General features: G+C 35.9%; 1 protein-coding gene and 1 long non-coding RNA gene across 2 annotated transcripts; one reads left to right on the forward strand and one right to left on the reverse strand.

The window, feature by feature from the left end:
* Positions 1–12,543: 12,543 nt before the first annotated feature.
* On the forward strand, positions 12,544–17,493 carry LOC112802224 (caffeoylshikimate esterase). The gene is made up of 9 exons (XM_025845330.2): positions 12,544–12,680; positions 12,829–13,049; positions 14,897–14,926; positions 15,124–15,250; positions 15,367–15,513; positions 15,790–15,920; positions 16,012–16,152; positions 16,279–16,377; positions 17,004–17,493. Exons 2-9 carry the CDS (start codon positions 12,849–12,851, stop codon positions 17,229–17,231), a joined length of 1,104 nt encoding a protein of 367 aa, XP_025701115.1. The 5' UTR covers positions 12,544–12,680; positions 12,829–12,848; the 3' UTR covers positions 17,232–17,493.
* A 151-nt stretch (positions 17,494–17,644) lies between these two features.
* LOC140184738 (uncharacterized) lies at positions 17,645–18,390 on the reverse strand. The gene is made up of 2 exons (XR_011882298.1): positions 18,256–18,390; positions 17,645–17,905 (listed from the first exon to the last, which is right to left on the reverse strand). It is a non-coding gene; the product is annotated as an uncharacterized lncRNA (long non-coding RNA).
* Positions 18,391–22,228: the final 3,838 nt, after the last annotated feature.

Consider the following 22,228-nt stretch of genomic DNA (forward strand, 5'->3'; position numbering starts at 1 on the left):
GCTTCCTTCCTTGCTTCCTTTGATCCATGCCTAGCCTATTTCAATCCTGTAATTACTAGCAAACACATCAAGGCATCTTATGGAATCAAAGAGAAATTAGAATTCATCAAAATAAGGATTGAAAAGCATGTTTTTACACTTAAGCACAAATATGGGAGAGATACAAAACCATGCTAATTCATAGGCTAAATGTGACAAAAGGTTATCAAAAAATACTCTAAATTCAATACAAAACAAACCGTCAAATTGGGGTTTGTCAACCTCCCCACACTTAAGCCTTAGCATGTCCTCATGCTAAAATAAGAAGGAGCTAAGGGGTATGACATTTATTGAATGCAACTAGACTATATGAATCCTACCTAAATGCAATTATCTAAGCAAATGGAAATGCTTAGTTCAAACATATCAAATTGCCAAGAGAGCATGTGTAAGCACAAGGGCTAGGCAATAGGAATTAATTCCAAACCACAATTGTATTGAATTATCAAAAAGAATTTAAACTTGCAAGAATATAGATAATATGGGTGAACACATGTAATTGAACTTTTAAACCCTCACCGGATGTGTATCCGCTCTATTCACTCAAGTGTTTAAGGGTTAATCACTCAATTCTCTTCTAATCAAGCTTTCCAAAATTTGATTTTCTTCTAACAATCAACACTTATTCAATGCATGCATACATTCATCATGAGGTCTTTCATTTAGGTTGTAATGGGGTTAGGGTCAAGGTAGGATCATTTATGGTTAAGTGGACTAGGATTTGAATCTTTGATTAGCATAGACTTCCCCACCTAACTATATAATGACCTATACAAGTTCAAACTACTCTAACTACCCATTCTTCACTTTTTTTCTTACATATTCATGCATTCTTATTTGATTCATAACACTTATGCATTGATTCCTTTTATTGACTTCACTTTGGGGTATTTTGTCCCCTCTTTATTATTTATTTATTTATTTTTTTTATATATACAATTGTTTTCTTTTCTTTTCTCTTGTTTTTCTCATTTTCACTTTTATTTCTCTTTTTTTTTTCTTTTCATTTCTTTTTTCTTTTGTCGAACTATATACAAGAACATCAATGCATAAGGTCTATTCATTTAATCAATGTATGAGTATGTACCCAATTCCTAAACATGAAAGTGTGCTACCCCTTTTTATCCCATCCAATGTTCCCAAGCCTCACCAACTTTGAATGATAAACACTCTCACTAGCCTAGGCTAATCAAAGATCCAAACAAGGACTTTTATTGGTTTTTCGCCTTGGGCTTGTAATGTGCTAAATTGAGAACAAGTTGGTTAAGCATAGGCTCAAAATTGGCTAACAATGGAGAGTAAAAGGTTGGCTATTTGGGTAAGTGGGCTAATGAAGTAATGGCCTCAATCATATAAATGCATAAATACAAGAAATAAATGGACATATAGAGTCAAGCAAATCAAGGATCACATTCATAGAAAGAGAGCAATTTCACACAAGAATGGAAGATAAGTGGCTATAAAATGTAACCACATCAATAGGCTCAAGTCTCACAAGCTTGTGTTCTCAATTCAATACATGCTTCACAAAATATGAAATTCAAGCAAGTTTCACCAAAAATTTTCTTTCAATCAATTGGGTTGATGCCCTATATTTAAACTCCTTGGAAAATCTCAATATTTGACTAAGCATTGTTGTGATTGAAAAATTCAAAAATTTTCTTAGTTCACCCTTCCCTTTTTCACTTAAAGCCAATTTCTTATGCAAAAATGGTGACTAAGTGTTTGCAAGTCAAAATATGATTTCTAATCACAACCACGAATTAAAAGGAAAGATATGTAAAAATGTATAAAGAAAAATTCAACTAAAAGTAAGAGTATGAAATCTATCATCTAAAACATCTAAGGATATCCATAAGCATCAAAGTATCTAAAATCCAAAATAAATCCAAAATGAGTAGTAAAAGTATCAAGCAGTAAAAGTATCCAAAATAAACTCAAAATACATCAAATATATACAAAGAGTGTGCAAAGTAAGATAGCTAGCAAAGTGGCCAAAATGTTCACCGGTATCTAATGGTGCCACCGGCTACCTCCCCACACTTAAGATTAAGCATCGTCCTCGATGCTAATCCTGAGGATCAGGGATAGGTACACCGATAGGCTCTGGCTGTGGCTGTGGTACCGGCTGAGACTCCTGTGGCTGAGGTGGTGCCTCCATATGTGCTGGCTCATCCGCCTGAATACCCTCAGTCTGTAAATCTGTGTACTCCTCCTCATGGGTCTCCTCATCGGAACCGGAAGACTCTGGTAAAGGGGGCAGCTCAAGGCCCTGGGCCACAAACATCTGATCAATCCGATCCAGGCGACGCATGATCTGGCGCTTACTGCGCTCCATGTACCGGAAGAGACGCTGAACTAACAAGTACATCGGCTGAGGTGCGGCTGCGGTAGATGCTCCCGTAGGGGATGATGATGAAGAGGGTCCAGCTCCCTCAACTACTGCTCTAGCTCGAGATCTACGATGCGAGGCGGGCCTCTCGTGCACCCAGGATCCCCACGGAATAGTAACTGGCTCCTTCTGAGGGAGTGGTGGAGGTGGTGATACATCATCCTGGTGCCACGGAACTCCGGCCCGCTGAATCATCTGAGTGACCAAGACCGGAAAAGGAAAGAGACCTCGGATGTGGGCCCTCCACATGAACCGCCTGATCAGCTGGGGGTAGTAGACCTCTTTCCCCTCCATCACACAGCTGATCAGGATCAACATAGCAACTGGGATCTCTGTGAAGTGAGTCGTAGGCATGACGTAATGAGCGAAGATCTGCTGCCAAGTCTTGGCCTCTCGGCTCAGATAACTAAAGTGCATCCCCTTGGGTGCCGTGTTATCGGCATCCATAACCCAAGGAGCATCTGGAGTAGCTACCACTGCCCTCAATGCCTCAAAATCAAAAGTCATGCAATGAAGGTCTATCTCGGCCTGCATGAATGCATCAGAGTCACTGGTCTTAGGCCGGCAAGTAAGGGCATCCTCTATGGCCTGCTCTGTGATGGGTACCTCAATCCCCCTAACAAGTACCGAATCAAGGGTGTGGCGAAAGAAATTGCAGTAGAACTCCTGCACCCAAGACCGATTCACCCGGCTCAATTCCCTATCCAGAAAAGTCAAACCCATCCGGTCAATACGCTGGTGGATGATGTCGGTCAAATCTGATGGAATAAGCAGTTTCTTCTCAGTATTCAGATTCTTTGAATTGTAGCTTGGGAATCTGAGTTCACAATAGAGATTGGGGAATTTGACCGTATCCTGAGCCGGTAGTAGTTGGTTTGCTTTATCTATGTCATTTAGAGGGTTTTGAGCATAGGCAAGCAGTGAGGCGAAAGTGGGGTTTGGTGTTTTCTTCCTCTTTTTGGAAGATGATGCTTTTCCTTTCCCTTTATCCGACATCCTAAAAAATAGAATCGAATATAGGCAATTAAGCACTTAGCACGAAGCGAGTAAACAAGTTCAGGATCTAAAATAGATGGCAAGCAAACATGATGTGAATAAAATTTCGAAACATGGACAGCAGGTAAGACAAAAAACATAGCTGTGAACCAGGAATTCAATGTTTCAAACAATGTGAACAATTCTCAAGGAATGGGCATGTTCATCATCATGACTCAAAAGAATGGTCAAAAGGGTTAAAATGCAAGTAAGAGTGAAGTTGGTAAGTGAGGAAGTCAGTGATTTGGAAAAGTGGAATTAGAAATTAGTAGTATGATGAGAGATGCACCTTTCAAGCACACAAATCATGTTTACAATGTTTAATGCAAATCCCGGAAGTCGAAAATAGCGAGAATTAACCCAAATTCGTAATAAAGATCAAAATGAGATTAAATTTCTTGAAAATTGGGTAGCATCTCGGCTTAAAATTGGACGTTCCCGGGTAGCAAAATAGCATAAACAGCATCATTACAGTATCAATTAATCACAGTGGCAACGAGATAGCATCCAAGTAACACAGATTGCATATAGAGCAACTCAGAATTTCGCACTTATCAGACAAGCAAACAAACAGAAAATAAATACAAACGGAGCACTTATCAGGCCTAGAATCCTCTATCCAGCCCTAGCTACCTAACCGCAATTATTTCTAACTAATCCTAACATACAACATTTGAATGCAGACTATCTAACAGAAAATTACAGTAATTAATCAGAAATGAAAAATTAAAGAGAACAGAGATTGGAGCAGGAACCTGGGAGCGGGAAAGAACCAAGAATGGAAAGGGGAAACGGGACTGGGGCAGAGGCAGAATCGAAGAGAGGTGCCGCCGTGGACGGTGGCGGTGAAGTTGGTCGCAGCGGCGGTTCGGCAGGAGAGCAGAGGGAGAGAGTGAGTGGTGGCGAGTGGGTGAGAGAGAGAGTGAATGGGAGTGGGCGTGAGGGGAGAAAGAAGGAGGTTGGCCGTCCAGTGGTGGCTGCCGGCGGGGCAGCAGCGGCGGCCGAAGTGGGAAGAAGATGGGGGGGTCGGCGATGGGGGAGGTGGTGACAGGGAGAAGAAGAGGGATGAGAGGGAGGGTAGTTGGTGGCGTAACCGTCGGCGGTGATGAAGGTGCTTGCGGCGAGGGAGGAGAAGAAGGTGGCGGAACGGGGAAGAGGATGGTTGGGGGGGAAGAAGTGCGCGACTGCGCAATGCTCGTTGCGCATTAGGTTATCATCATTTTGAAACGACGCGGGCGCGCACCATGCGCGTCCGCGTGCATTGCTGAAACTAGGGACCTACGCGTGCGCGTACAGCGCGCTTAGGCGCGGAAGATCGAAATGGGTAAAGACGCGTGCGCGTACCGTGCGCGCACGCGTGCAAGGAGTTAGGCTGTAGGCTTAAGGTTGGCCCATATGAGGCCTAACTCTCTGGTCAATGGCCTGGAGGTTGCAGTACTTAGGCCTGCGCGTACGCGGCATGTACGCGTCCGCGCAAGTTGAATTGGGCCAGGGGCTTAAGGATGGCCCAGAGCTGGCTTAACTCTCTGGGGCTTGGCGCAAGATCTTGCGGCAGCAATTCGACGCGTACGCGGCAGGTGCGCGTACGCGTGCTATTCCCTATAGTTGTATGGCGCGCACGCACGTAGTGCGCATCAGCGTGGAGTGAATTGGGCTCGAGGCACAACGCTGGCCTAGGAGAGGCCCAACTCTCTGGAATATGGGTGATGATGCATCCGCTCATGGACGCGTGCGCGTGCAGCGTGCGCGCGCGTCCACCCCCTCTTTTTTTTTTTTGAATAGGATAATGCCTAAAAGCTCTACTTGTCCAAAGACTCCCCATGGTGCCTACAACTCCTTATTTAGTCAAAAACCTACACTTTCTAAAATGCAAGTTGGTTTTGAGATTTATTCTATTTCTACTAATCACAACATACATGTTAATATTCTAGCTACTAATGTATACAAACAAGCTAATTATAATATGTATACCTACCTACAATGGTAACTCAAATCACTTATTAAACAAGGTTAGAAGAGGGTGGAAAGAGTTTACCATGGTGGGGTGTCTCCCACCTAGCACTTTTAGTTAAAGTCCTTAAGTTGGACATTTGGTGGAGTCCTTGCTAGGGTGGCTTATGCTTAAACTCTTCTTCGAATCCCCACCAATGTTTGCACTTCCAATAGCCTCCGGGATCCCAATTTAAACGTACAAGGCCTTCAAGGGGGCCTAAGCAAGTAACGAGGCCCTTAAGTTGATAGTGGTCTATGTATGTTCCGGGGTCCCATACTTTATTTGTTAACTCCTTTTCTTCTTGATCTTCATGCTTCCAATAGGGTAACAAACTTATTGAATTCTCCTTGTAACTCATACTCATCATCCTAATCCCATTGAATTTGGCTTCACTCCACCCTTGAGACTCAAAGTTTGATATTCCATCCTTTATGCACCTTGATTCAAATTGTCCACCGACATCTAATCCGTTCTTACTCTCTAGCCCACAAAGAGCTCTAAGTTGGCCGTCCGTTTCTAACAATGCATATTGATATGGGCCAAGAAAATTAAAGGATGAGATGATTACCCACTCAATTTGTGATGGGGACGGCGACTTAGCAAGGAAGATATCCAATGGTCTTGACATTGTAGGTTCCACTTCCTTTAGCTCATCCATGATGATTTCCATCTTTTGATAACTTTCTTTAAATTCTTCTTGTTTGCTAACTTCCTTCAAACCTTTATTATTGATCAAGTCATGTGTTGGAGGTTGCGCACCCTCCTCAACATTGATTTCACATTCGATGGGGGACGCTTCAACAAGATCACCATTGTCACTTGATGTAAAGTTATTTTCGTTGATGGAACTTCCTTCCTGTTCAACCTCCTCTAGGTCTTCTTCCACCTCTTTATTTTCAACAATCTTCATTTCCTCTGCTTGTTGCAATACATACTCCAATTCCTTGCGCTCAACTTGAGATTCTAAAGTCTCCCTCATACCTCCTTCTTTGGTTGCTTTCTCACAATCATCCGTGAACTCATTTCGCTTGTGATATGAATCCCAGGAATCTATCTTTTGACGGATGGTCGCTTGAAGTCGGTCCATTTCTTCCTTGAAACGATCCCTTAATTCTTGTTCTGCTTTACTAACATAATTAGGATCATATTGCTCTTGGATTAATGGACGTTGATATGCTTCCATGGAGGTTTGTGGCGGAGAGGAGAAATCATAATATGGTTGGAAAGAAGATTCATCAAAGCTTTGAGGTGGGAAGTTGTTTTGGTTATTGTAGAGGGTGGAATTATACGGGACGTAAATTCTTGGAGGGTAGAGGTGAAACTAGTGAAGGCGGTTTGGAGTTCTTCTTGCTCTTGAAGAATGATACCAAGTGCATCATTTATGGGGACTTGGGTTGGAGGGTAAAAATGTTGGAGTGGTGGTGATTCAAGGGTCGCTTGTTCATAATCGTCACAAGGGTATGCATAGGGGGAATATAGATTTGGATCATATGTAGGCAATTGGTGGAAATAAGATGTGGGTTGAGAATATGGTGCATAGAATGGTGGTGGTTGAGAGGTATAACCATGATAAGAATCATCATATTCATAGGGATGATATGCATTATAGGAGGGATTACCATCATAGTAACTTGAAGGGGGAGGTTGACATGATGATTGCTCATATGGATATGGCTCCCTTCCTGAGAATTCATCTATCCCATAATGTGAGCCATCATTCAAGTTTTCATCGCCTACAAAGTAGTCATAGTCATATCCAAAACCACAAGGACGAGAATTCATAGTGGCAAATAAGAACAAAACTAATAGAGATCTAAAACCAACAAAAACTAACAAACAAACAAAAGACAAACATATTCACAATATTCACATATTTACATTAACCAAAAACATGGCACTCATGCGCATTTCCCGGCAACGGCGCCATTTTGACAAATGAATTTTTGCCGGTATAGAAATTATCAAGTAATCAATCGTAGTATAGTCTAAACCGACGCAAAATCCATCATCAAACAAATCTACAATCTATAACCGAGAGTATTAGTCCCGAGTCGTTCTTCCCTAGGAATGCTACAAGGATGCATGTTATTGGTTAAGAGGTCTTTTGTGGCTTGAAGAGTGTGGCATAAAAGTGCTAATAAAAGAAAACAACAATCAATCAATATTAAAAGCCTTGGCCAAGGTTGAACATTGGAAGTTCCATCACTATAGCTTCCTTCAATTGTGATGACAAAGGAGTGTTGCTTTACTTAGTTAACCCCTAATTATAGAGGGAAGTCAAGTAAAAGTAACTAACTTGAGTCACAAGTCCTAGTCTTACCCTAGGGAAGTCTAGCTTTAGTGCACTCCAAGTCAATTAGCAATTCTCAATTCTTAATCAACAATTGACATCCATTATTCAAGTGTCTCCAATGACTCAACTACTAGGCCAAGTGAGGGGATACTACTCCATATCTAAAGTTGGCATTTTCTCAAACACTTGGGGGGCATGAATGAAAGACATAGTAAAATTGAGAGAAGAGAATTAGAATCAAAGCAATTCAACACAAGAAATTAACAACAATCAACAATGAACATGAGATCTTCAATGAATCAATAGAATCCAATAACAACAAAGCTAAATCTAAGATCTATAGGAATTGAACAATTACAAACACTAATTGAGATTAGAGAAGATGATCTACAACATGAACAAAGTAAATTGAGAGTTGTAATAGATCTCACCAAGGAATGGTTGAGAATTGAGAAAATGAAGATGAATCCTAGAGAGAAGTTGGAGTTTCTCTCTCTACAAATGTAACTCACTAAAAATATCTACCTAAGGATCTAAAATTAGTCTATGGATGTGAATGTGTTTCAATCCCCTTCAATCCTTGGCTCTTATGTGCATTTTGGCGCCAAAGTTGGTTGCTGAAACCTTCCAAAATCGCCAGGCACGTGTTGTAATAAAAGAATCACGTGCGGACTACGACGCGTGCGCGTACGGTACGCGTGCGCGTCCCTGGCTAATTCTGCGATGTGCGCGCGAGCGCCTTGTGCGCGTACGCGTGCTTGGCCGAGATCAACTCTTTGGCTTTTTGTGCTTCTCTCCACTTGCATGCTTCCTTCCTTGCTTCCTTTGATCCATGCCTAGCCTATTTCAATCCTGTAATTACTAGCAAACACATCAAGGCATCTTATGGAATCAAAGAGAAATTAGAATTCATCAAAATAAGGATTGAAAAGCATGTTTTTACACTTAAGCACAAATATGGGAGAGATACAAAATCATGCTAATTCATAGGCTAAATGTGACAAAAGGTTATCAAAAAATACTCTAAATTCAATACAAAACAAACCGTCAAATTGGGGTTTGTCAGTGGTATAAGCTAGAATTGATGGCGGCATTCAAGAGAATCCGGAAGGTCTAAACCTTGTCTGTGGTATTCTGAGTAGGATTCAAGGATTGAATGACTGTGACGAGCTTCAAACTCCTGAAGGCTGGGCGTTAGTGACAGACGCAAAAGAATCACTGGATTCTATTCCAACCTGATTGAGAACCGACAGATGATTAGCCGTGCTGTGACAGAGCGCGTTAAACATTTTTACTGAGAGGACGGGACTGTAGCCACTGACAATGGTGATGCCCAACATACAGCTTGCCATGGAAAGGAGTAAGAATAATTGGATGAAGACAGTAGGAAAGCGGAGAGACGGAAGGGACAACGCATCTCCATACGCTTATCTGAAATTCTCACCAATGAATTACATAAGTATCTCTATCTTTATTTTATGTTTTATTCATATATCCTTCATAACCACTTGAGTCTGCCTGACTGAGATTTACAAGGTGACCATAGCTTGCTTCATGCCAGCAATCTCCGTGGGATCGATCCATACTCGCGTAAGGTTTATTACTTGGACGACCCAGTGCACTTGCTGGTTAGTTGTGCGAAGTTGTGATAAAGAGTTGAGATTGCAATTGAGCGTACCATGTTGATGGCGCCATTGATGATCACAATTTCGTTCACCAGTTTCTCTTGATAATTGCGGTTTTTTTAAATTGAGTCTCTACTTTCTCTTCTTACATTATTGAAGAATACCACAAATATCTTTGCCACACTTACTTTCAATCTAGAGAGCTTGCAAAATTTGTTCATACAATGTTGAATCTCCTCTATTTACTCCCTTGTTGCTTTAGCAAACACTAGCAAGTTGTCCGTAAAGAGCAAATGAGATATGCTTGGTCTTGATCTGCCTATTCTTATTGGTTTTCATCTTTTCTTGTGCACCCAATTCTCTATCATTTGAGACAGCCTATCCATGACTATCACAAACAGATATAGAGAAATTGGGTCTCTTTGTCTCACTCTACGAGTGGGCTAAAAGCTATTGGTTTTTTTTTTTCCATTCCACAAAATTTTGTATGACATAAATTGCACACAATTCATTATTATTTTGATTATCAACTCATCTAGTCCAAAGTCTACCAAACAATCTTCTAGAAAACTCTAACTTAATCTATCATGGGCTTTGTCGAAATCAAATTTCATTGCCATTAGGCCTTTTCTTCCTTTGACTCTCCTCATTATATGAGCAACCTCCTTTGCTATTACTATATTATATTGGATTTGTCATCCTAGAACAAAACTTTCCTGAAAAGGAGAATTCTGTCCCTCAAAACTGGTTTTAATTTTTCCCCCACTATCTTTGAAATGCACTTATAACTCACATTACAAAGGAAGATCGGCCGGAATTGAGTTATCATCTCTGGGATCTTTACTTTTGGTATGAGAATTATCAAAGTTGTATTCAAATCTTTAATTAACTTTGGATTCCTCCATCATTATTGTACCAACTTGATTACATTTTTTCCCACTATTTTCTAGGTCTCCGTAAAGAAGGCAGCTGGGAATCCATCCGGCTCCGGAGCATTGAGAGATCCTATATTATATATTGCTCCTTTCACTTCCATAGCCTTTGGTATTATTGTTAGGTTGTGTTTTATATTCTCATCCAACATAAGATACCTACATTCCTACTCTACTATGCTTGAGTCCAGGTTTTTTTCTTTATATAATTCTTTGAAGAATTCCATCACATGATCAACTAAAGTTTGATGCTTGGTCATCCAATCACCATCGTTGTTTTTAAGTTTCAAGATTCGATTTCTTCTTCTCTGAATTATCATCTTGTTGTGATAATATTTCGTGCTTCGATCTCCCTCGATCAACCACTGTTCCCTAGATTTTTGCTTCCACATTGTCTCCTCCTTGTCTCATAATTCTTCAAGTTTTTTATTTAACTCCCCTTCTAATTCTTCTAGAAATTTATTCCTCCCATAACTCCTTGTCTTTTGAATACCAGCAATTCTTGCTATAATCCTTCTTTTTTGCTTTTCAATATGTCCAAACACATTCTTGTTCCATCTTATTAATTTCTCTGTGAAGCCATTCAACTCTCTGTCTTCTTGATATTGATAGTTTCAATGTTGCTTTATGAAATTCTTGAACTCTGGATGTATACTCCACATTTCTTCATATCGAAAAAGCTTTTCTCCAACTTTACTTTCCATATGATTAGTGGTGACTAAGATTGGATGATGATCCGATTTCACTCTAGCCAACACATCCACTATCGCTTCCAAAAATCTCAGTCTCCATTCTATATTTGCTAGAGCATGGTCAAATATTTTAAACACCCTTTCTAAATTATCTCATTTTGGGCCCTTCCAAGTAAATCTAGTTCCCACCGCTCCTAGGTCGATCAAGGCACAATCATTCACCCATTTTTTAAAGCGCCTACAAGAATTTGTATCTATTCTTCTTCGGCCTTTCTTCGCACAAGGTTTCGCAATGTCGTTAAAATCTCCTACTACGAGCCATTCCTTTTGTATACTACGCTGCAAATTTTTTAGATCTCCTCATGTATCTCTTCTTTTGTTTTCATTAGGGTTGGCATATACTGCTGTTAAAAGTCATTCATTATCACTTCCTCTATTCACTTCCTCTATTCACTCCCATGTGCACATATTGATTTTTGGATTCAATTACATTTATCTGAATGTCAGGATCCCTCCAAAGTATACACAGATTCTTCCACTAAAATCCACTACTTTGTCAACATGCCAAAAATCAAAGCCAAAAATTTTAATAGCTCTTATAGCAACGTCTCCACTGCACCTAGTTTTGACTAAAATACCACATTGAGCTTATGAACGCTAACAATTTCTCTAAGGGTTCGGAAAAAAGAAGCACACGCCATCCCTTTACAGTTCTAGGACATGATTATCATTAATACAAAATATTAAAATAAGACTTATCCACCTAAAAAGCTCAGTCCAGTACACCTTCCATCATCCTCTTGGCTTCACCGTTTGTGTCCTCCATTCCTTCCATTACCTCCAACTAAGGATTTGGTTCTTTCATCGCTATTTCAACTCCTTCACATTGCTCATATTGTCGTAGAGCTTCTACCATCAAGTCTAAAGGAGGAGGAAAAGGAAAAAGGTGATCGAAGAAATTTAAATGAGATAAAAGAAAGAGAAGGAGGAGGAGATGGAGGTGATGACGTGGTGGTGTTGACAATAACAATAATAAAAGAGAAAAATAAAAAAAAAGAGGAGGAAGAGAAGAAGAAACAACAACATCAGAAGTAAAAAGAAAAAGAAAAAAACGTAAAAAAAAACAAACCCCATAAAAAAACCGTCAAAAGACAGACATATAAGTGACATGTTTAAACAAAAAAAATTAAAAATAATAGTACATAAATATCAATTAAGTTATACTAACTTAGTTGGATAATTAACTTGGTTACAGAATATTATTCCAAAAAAAAACATAAATTATAAATGAGTGTTAGTTACATTAAAATTACATTTCACATAATGGCCGAATATAAGTATTCTTAAATATATATCTGAGAGAATAATATATATAATTCTTAATTTATTACCAACTGAAAAGGAAACCTGGCCTATATATATAAATAGATCAGAGAAAATAAATTAAATAAAACGCAATAGCATTAATGCATAGGTGAGAAAATATTTACTCCATCCATCCACCACTTGTTTATTTAATTTATGAACCAAACTCCTGCCATAGTTTCATCTACTCATCACTCTTACTACTCGTATCATATCATCATATATTTCTTTTCTTTCTTAATTTCCAACCCCCACTTTCCCTTCAAACTTTTTTTTTTTGTTTTAATTTAATTTTCTCGGTAACATTCACACCGGTGAGGGAGACACATTTTCTTCCATCCATATCTCTTCATTATCAACTTCATTTTTTTATTTTTTTCTTTCATTGTCATATTATTGCTCCAATAATGTACTCTTAATTAAAGTGGTAGCATGCATTTAATTTTTATTGTGTATATATAGGGGTAAGTGCTAGAAGAAAAATGGCCGAAAGAACAAGAAAAAAAGGAGAAGATAATGATCATGATGAGGAAGAAATAGAGAAAGAAATGGTGATGGAGAATCATAGTGAGGTGATGTTAGAAAACATTGGTGTGTGTAACATGGATGAAGCACCAGCTAGAAGACGTGCTCGTGAGGCTTTTAAGCATGTTCAGCTTGCCATTGATCACTGCTTGTTTCGGGTAACATTGTTATTAATTTTAAAAATAATTAATTTTAATTAATGAGACACATCTTTGTCAATCACATACACTATAAAAAATACTGATATTCTAATTTTATAAAGTTTTGTGATATTTTATTTTATTATTTTACAAAAAATTCTATGAATATACAAAAATTAATTATTAAATCAGTCAGTATATATATATTGTTTATATTATTTTTATTGTGTATTTTATATTTTAATATGTATTTTATATGAGTGATTAATTTTTAGTGCATATATAGTATAGTTAATTATTTTATGTGTGCCATATTTATTTTCATTATTTTTTACCTCTAGGCTCTAATAATAATACTTAAATCCAGATTTTTTTTATTTTAAATTTTAGATTCTAACATTTTTTATTTTTTAAAATTTTTTGTTTTGACTAATGATGTGATGCTAGCATCTAAACTTTAAAGCTAAAATGTTGGGTTTAAATATCATTATTGTTGATGCAAAATCAATAAAGTGCAAATGTAGATGAAGTATTTAAGAGAACAATTAATGGAGGACTTGTGCCGATTTATTAGTTTGTTGAATTGATTCGTCACTCGTTCCATTTTAGAAAATGCTTTAATTTAAATTTATATATATGCATTTTTACCCCATAACCATAAGTAGCATAGAACATCCAAAAAACATAAAGGGATAGCCTAGAAATAAAAATTACAATTTAGATTTATATATCTGCATGCGCTTTTTGTTTGGTAACTCGAGCAACACGACTAATTGTCATATAAATAAGAATTAATTTTTATATTCTAAAAAAATGCATAACATTATAATTATTAATAGCTATACATATATAATAAAATGCTCAAATGATTTACCGAAGATAGGAAGACTCGAACCTGCAACTTTTTAGGTGAGTACGGAGAGATTATGCCATTTGAGCTATTACTCATTGGCTGAGTCTCCCTATTTTTGATAAAATAAAATAAAATCGACCGAATTGAATACGAGCGGGACAAATTGATTAAGTTTTTGAACTATATTTTTACAAGCATTGAGAATTAATTTAAAAAAAATATATAATAAGAAATTGAACTTAGTATTTTTAAGTTATAAAAATTATTTACACACCATCTTTAACTATTAGACTATAATTAATTTTATATTTTTATTATATAGAATGCATACATCTATATATAAAAATAGCAATTGAATATCAGATGAGATACCAATAAGAATAACACTCTTTCAAAGTATTAATTCTTAGGAAAAAATTCAATTCATTTTATAAAATTAATTATTGTCAGTGAAATAAAAATAAAATGATCCACCTAGTCAAATGTCAACATGGATACTACATAATTCGGGAAAAGAAAATGCAGATAAGTTTTTAAAAAATATCCGAACGATCTATGAATATTGAATACCATATTCAACTCCCTTGCTTTGGCGGTTTGAACCTCCTATTCTCGTCCTATATTATTATTACATCAAGGTTTAAATAATTCTTTTCAATAAAATATTTTTTAATTTTATTTCCTATAAATTTTCTTTCTCAGTTTTGACCAAGTGACATTTAGAAGTTTTCTATTTTAATTTTTACTATTAATTTATTCCATTAAATATTAATGTAGTTAGTTAAAAACAATATATATAATAAGTTAAATTACTAATGTGACATGATGCAGGCATTTAATTTGTCAGGCAACTATTTAACGTAACAAATCAATAATTGAGACTAAAATAAATAACTTTTAAAAAAATATTTTAGAGAAAACAAAAATTAGTTTTAGCCTTAGCTTGTATCCTAATATAGAAAGAAATTAAGAGGATATTGCAACTAATTTTTGCTTTTGAAATTTGTTACAGTTACCTGTAGATGGGATAAAGATGAAAGAGGTAAAGGAGTCTAACATTTTTCCTCTATTAAAATTGTTGTTATTTTGAATGATTATTTACGCGGCCAATAAAATTAATAGTTATTTTTTATAATGTAGTGTTAAGTGATTGAATATACGTGTAAAGTTTAATTTCTTTACACTCATGAAAATTAAATTTATATTTACACTTGGATTTTAATTATTATGTACATACAGGGCTATGAAGTGAACTCCAGAGGATTAGAAATATTCTCCAAAAGTTGGCTACCAGAAACATCTTCTTTGAAAGCAATAGTTTGTTACTGTCATGGCTATGCAGACACTTGCACATTTTACTTTGAAGGCATGGAACACATTACATTACACATCTATCTATTAATACATAACTTTAATACTAAAAGTTGTTATTATTGGATTTCGTTTTTATTCTTTTATCTTTGTGTTATATTTTGTACTTAGGAGTTGCAAGGAAGTTAGCAAGATCTGGTTATGGAGTGTTTGCAATGGATTACCCTGGATTTGGTCTCTCAGATGGCCTTCATGGCTATATTCCTAGCTTTGAAAATCTAGTGAATGATGTTATTGAGCATTTCTCCAAAATTAAGGGTAAGATACATTATTTTCACTTGATTTAATTCTTCTTAAGTGAAAGTTTATGTTTATTATTAGTCAATATTAGATAATTTTTTTATTGTAATTTTTTTTTATGTTTTTTTGAAGGATTTAATATTAGAATTTAGAATTTAAAATAAAAAAATTAAAAAGTTGGTTGATATCAACCAAAAAAATTGATGTTTTTTATTTCTACCAATTAGAGGAAGTTAAATTAAGGATTTCTTCACTTTTAACTTACTTCAGTTATTTTTTTTTTTTTTGGGACAGAACAAAAGGAGTATCAAAATTTACCAAGCTTCTTGTTAGGTGAGTCAATGGGAGGAGCCATTGCTTTGAAAATCCACTTGAAACAACCACATGCATGGGATGGTGCTGCTCTTATTGCACCTTTATGCAAGGTATATTAATTAAACTAATAATACACTATATCTATATATCTATATATGTATGTATATGTCACTCAATTATTTAACCAATTTTCTTTTGTAGTTTGCTGAAGATATGATTCCACATTGGTTGGTTAAACAAATACTAATTGGTGTCGCCAAGGTTCTTCCCAAGACTAAGCTAGTTCCACAAAAGGAAGAGGTGAAAGAAAATATATATAGAGATGTGAAGAAAAGAAAATTGGTAGGTCTTTAATATGCAAATAATATTTTGATATGTTCTTGTTAAATTTTGGAAGAAACATACTACAGGCACCGTAATTTTGATAATTTTCACATTGTTTTTATCCTCCAACGTAATTTACTACAGGCACCGTATAATGTGTTACTATACAAGGATAAACCAAGACTTGGAACTGCATTGGAGTTGCTTAAGGCCACACAAGAGTTAGAACAGAGATTGGAAGAAGTAATTTCCTATCTGAATAACTAGAACTATATGATGCAAAACTTAAGCCTCAATTTCTTTGATAGATAAAAATAAATGAAGGAAATAACATTTTATGGTATGACTTATGAGTAACACTAACCCTGAACATATGGTTTTATTATGTTGAACTCAATTAGTAAAATAACTATTAAAATTAGAATTTAATTGAAAAATGTCAGGTACTAATACATTTTATTAATAGTAATCAATATTTTAGGTTAATATTTTATTTTTATATTATTAAAAATTAAAATTTAATATTTAAAATTTAAATTTTAAGATTCAATAAATACTATTTTTTTAAATATTAGATATAAAAGTATTTGTATTAATTAATTATTGACAAAAATAATAAATTTTATTAATCATGTACTATTATTTAAACTTAAAAAAAGTAGATATTATAAAAGTCACTTATTAAAAAAGTCACTTATTAGGTTCACATGAATTCAAGTTGATGTTAAATCTTCCAAAATACTTTTGAGTTACTGTAATCAATTTTATTTTATTTTGTTTAAGACTGCAATGATAAGATATGACATGTTATATTGTGGGACCTACTCTAATCACATGAAATCCTCTAAAGAACATTAATGAATTGACAGGTGTCAGTGCCATTATTGATCATGCATGGAGAAGCTGATATAATAACTGATCCATCAGCTAGCAAGGCTTTGTATGAGAAAGCTAATGTGAAAGACAAGAAACTGATCCTCTATAAGGATGCTTTTCACACTCTACTTGAAGGTGAACCTGATGAAACAATTTTCCATGTGCTTGCTGACATTATAACTTGGCTTGATGATCATAGCACCACAAAATACAAGTATTAAGCACCTTATTCTACTTTTAGATAATCATAATGTTTATTTGGTGTACTAGTATGATATAGAAGCAATGTCAATGCTTAAATGTGCTTGACTGCTTGTATTTACTAAACTTAAGTTTGCATAGTAGAATGTTCCTATGTTTCAATATAAGTAATTTATGTTACATGGTACTACTGTTACAAGGTGGACCACTAAATTAATTTATGTTAGTGTTTGACAGATTTTTTAACTAAGAGATTGTATTGTCTCTCTAAGATTATTATGCTATTCGGTTTTTTTTTTTTAAATCATATTGTTTTTCGTATAAATAACTAGAGACCAAATTATTAGATATTTACAAGTAAAATTTTCTGCTACTCATTATGGTTAATATCAAACACGAAAAAAAAAGTTTGTTTTCTACGTGCATATAAGAGTTGAGCTCAATAGAATAATATTGATTTTGGGTGTTGCAATACTCCATCTGGCCTTCTAGTAGCTTCAACAATTTACTGTAAATTAATTTACATAAAATTCTTCAATGGTAACATAATGAGAAGTAAACAAAGTAACCAAAATTAATGAAACTACATTGCAAGAAAAGAAAACAGAATTTTACAGTATCAAGGGTCATCCTCAACTGCCTTCGCTCATCTAATTGATTGTTTGGTCGATGAATTAGTCTGTACAAACTTCCTCTGCATAGGAAATATACAGTTCAGACTTCAGAGTCTTTGAAAGTAATCCTTCCAGAACAACATTAATCAAAATAATAAAAACTCCTGGAAAAGTGTAAGAGTCTAACACAAGATATAGTAAGGTAAATTGTGTCTAAATTAACCAAATAATAACTGAAAATTTCATCTTATTTTTGCTTATTACTTCTCAATTGACATTTGAGCTATTAACAGCATACATCACATATTTTAGATGTTCATTTAGAAGTAATCTTTTTGGCCTGCATAGCACTATTCTGTACCATATACTAAGCACTATTTGCAATCCACAGTCTCATATGAATCTCAGGAAATAAGGAACCTTAAGTTACCTGGGAAGAAACTCAGTAACAATAGAAAGATTCAGGGGTCGAGTAACTGCTCCCATGAAGAGAACAACATTTGGATGCCTCAGTCTTTTCATTATTTGAACCTATGGCAACTTACATCATATGTTAAATATGCAGTAAAATCATATAAATTCATGAAAATGCACAACTAGTTTTGGCATTCATAAAAGAATTAAACAAAATCCTTTTTTTGAATAAGTATAGTCAACTACAAGAACTAAATAACTCCAATGTGCTAACCCTACTTCTTAGTCTCCATTTAATATATTCTTTCCAAATATATATGTGCTCTTATATATACATTCATGCACCACTATATTCTCAAATTGCATTAGGAAATCTATTCATAGAGAGAAGCACACAAGATGGAAGTATATAACAACAATAGAAGCTATAAAATGTTGGAGAAATAAAACAAGGATTACATCAAAGAGCTTTGAAATGGTCAATCTTCATCAAGAACTAAAAAAATGCAAGTCAACAGGACAAAGTATTTAATCCAAATTTCAAATTAGCCTGGGACAAATACAATAACAATCTAAATAAAGTATTGCAGCTATCTGATATGTCATTATGGAGCATAAAAATCACATCTGATAGTTGTAAATGTGTACTAAATGAAATCATTCATCAACAAAGATAAACATATGAGTAGAAACTACAAAAGGAGACACTAATGAAATATTACCTCACTTTTGAATTCTTCAAGTGATTCCACCAGATATAGCTTGATCAAGAAATCTTTTTACAGCAACTTCCTACAAAGCAAAGCAGAGACCTGATGTAAATAAAAGAATTCAAAAACCTACAGCCTAAAAGAAAAACACAACAAAAAATAATGACAAGCATAAAAGATAGTCAAATATAAGGTATTGATTACTTTTGTCAAGGGTAAAAATGAAACTGAAGCCAAAAATTTCTTGGGCCTTGCTCAGTTAAGAAAAAAGTTACATTTTATAATTTGTTTGTTGAAAATACAATTTGAATTGTAAGATAGATATGGAATACGCCTGAGTAGGAAAAAAACTCACTGTTCCACGCCATTCACCACGGTATACCTCCCCATACGATCCTGAATGCAAAAAATAGGCCAGCAAAATGTAATTTTAGTCATCATATGGGAATTTATATGTATAAAATTATAAATAACACCATCTAACAAAAGAATGTAACCAAATCTTATAGAGCAAAGTACAGTTAATACCAAGTCTCATACGTTCACCCAGTGTGATTTCCTCCAACGGAATGTCATACTCGGCAACATCATCTAATGTAAAATCAGATTTTGTACTGTCATTGCTTACTATATATAACCAGTGCCATCCATGTGTCCGTCACTTTGACTGCCTTGCTCATACTGTTTGCTGACAGATGCAGTGGTTGCTTACTACAGCTGCAGCAGTTGCAGTGGCCGCTGCAGCTACTGGAAGCTCAATGTTCGAGTCAGTGTTTGACTTTGCTACAGCAGCTACCATAGAGGAAGCAACAACAGCAGCAGCTGCTGCTGCAGCTGCCGCAACTGGAACATTTTCCCCATAACACCTGGGATGGTGTATGTTGTACAGCTGCTAACTTCGGATCAAGAAGGTTTATTCCTAAACCTTCAAGAGGCTTAGAGTGCTCCAGCTGGCTGCTTGAACCTCCTTTCGGATGAACTCTGTGGTGAGGCAAAGTAGGACCGAGATTTTCGTCAACCTGAGTCTCTTGTCCACTTTCTGGTTTGTGTTCATCTTTTTCTTCAGTTGGGGAGCCTAACTCGTGATAAATTTCAGAAACTAAATTTGGCGGAGCAATGACACCAGTTTCAAATAAAACATCATGTAGCTTTTTAGCTAAGTGAGGATTTTCCTTGGCAGCATCAATCATATATAATGAAACATCTTTGACTTTCATTCTGCGCATGGCAGGGGAACTTTTTGCAAATGTTTGTAAACCTCTTTTTTGTTTTTCTTAGTTTCTAGCATGATAATAGTTAAGATATATGGTCTCATAGGATAACAGTAAATAACTATTAATTACTATAGAGAGATCTTAAACACTTAACCTGTAAGCTACAACAAGAAATATCATCTAAAGAATCAATAAAGCATAGTGGAATCAAAAGGGACGATAGCAATTGCAAACATTGAAAGTTTAAACTTAATTGAATAAAAATGAGATAGTCAAGACATCAGTGGTAATGATGTTATGGCATTGCCAAAGTCCTCTGACCCAACAGAGACAGAATTTACAGAACTATGATACACATTCAGCAACAATAGAGATGTGATTTTAATTTGAGTTGATGTATCTTATCTGTTTTCATCCATTCAATAAGCCTCTAGCAATCATTTCCTTAAGAAGTTTCTCCGCCATGTCATTCTCACCTTTTTCAAACAAAGCACGAATAACGATTTCAAAAGTCACAGCATTTGGTAAGCAACCATTGTCTTCCATTTCCGACAGCAAGGCCAATGCTTCTTCAAATAAGCCCTCTTTGCACAGCCCATTGATCATAATAGTGTATGTCCTCACATTTGGACGATGGTTTTTAATGGAAAGATCTTGAAAAATCTCTTTTGCATCTATAAGTCTTCCACTTTTACATAGGCCATCAATAAGTATACTATACGTGCATATATTTGGATCAATGCCACTCTCTTTCATCTGATTAAATAACATAAGTGCCTTGTCAAGTTGTTTGATATTGAACATCGCATCCAACAAGGAATTGTAAGTGATTATATCAGCAGGTTGACCTTTATTATGCATCTCAACAAGAAGCTTTGAAGCACAAGAGATTCTCCTTGATTTTCCCAAGCCATCAATTAGAGAATTGTAAGTTACCGTGTCAGGAACCAAGTTCTTGCAACGCATATCTTCAAAGAGATTCAAGGCATCATCCATCAATTTACTTTTGCACAAGCCATTAATAATAATATTGTAACTTCGGATATTAGGAGCCATTCCTATCTGGGCCATTGTGTCGAATATACATTTTGCCTTGTTTAATTTGTTAACCAAGCAATACCCATCCATTAAACAATTATAAGTAACCACAGTTGGTTCCACAGCATCTTTTGTCATCACAGCCAACACACTCTTAGCATCTTTGATATTTCCCTCCTTACATAGTCCATCAATCAAAGTATTATAGGTTTGAACATCTGGGGTAATGTTTTTCAGCATCATATGATTTAGTAAATCAATGGCTTCCTTAAGTTGACCCACAAGGCACAATCCAAAAATTAGAGTGTTATAGGTGATGACATCAGGAGAAATTCCCTTAGCAAGCATTTCAGAATATAAATGAAAAGCCTCACTTACAAGTGTATCCTTGCAGAGGCTATCAATAATTGTGTTGTACATGACGAGATTAGGAACAATGCCATACCGTGGGATCTTTCTCAACATTTGAATAGCAGCTGCTGTGTGTCCTGTCTTACAGAGCCCATTGATCAAGGTCCCATAAGTGACTTGGTTGAAGTGAAATCCATGAGCCAGCACTCTGTGATGAAAGTGCAGTGCTTTTTCAACATTACCACAGAAACAGAGACCTTTAATGAGTGTAGTCAATGTTATTGTATCTGGCTGAAAACCCAACCTGAAAATCATGGCGAATACAGAGAAAGCGAGAGTGATCCGACCCATACCGCAGCAACAATTGATTAAAATAGTCATAGTAACTATGCTGGGCGCAATTCCCCTGGTTTGCAATTGCTGAAAAAGGGAAATGGCGGTTGGGAAATGGTGCGTCTTGGCAAGAGACCCCAAAATCTGGTTAAATTGGATGATAGATGGAGTGCGACGCATAGAGAGCATGCGAGTGAAGGAATCAACAGCTTCATCAACATGGCGCGGGGATGTGAGTTCAGAATGAGAGTGAAGGCTTGACATTGAACATGAACAGGAAGGAAAGCGAAAAGGGAAAACATAGGGCACAATATGATGAGAGAAGCTGAACCTGGTGAATGAT

This window comes from Arachis hypogaea, chromosome 5, assembly GCF_003086295.3.
Source record: "Arachis hypogaea cultivar Tifrunner chromosome 5, arahy.Tifrunner.gnm2.J5K5, whole genome shotgun sequence".
NCBI classification, from domain to species: Eukaryota; Viridiplantae; Streptophyta; class Magnoliopsida; order Fabales; family Fabaceae; genus Arachis; species Arachis hypogaea.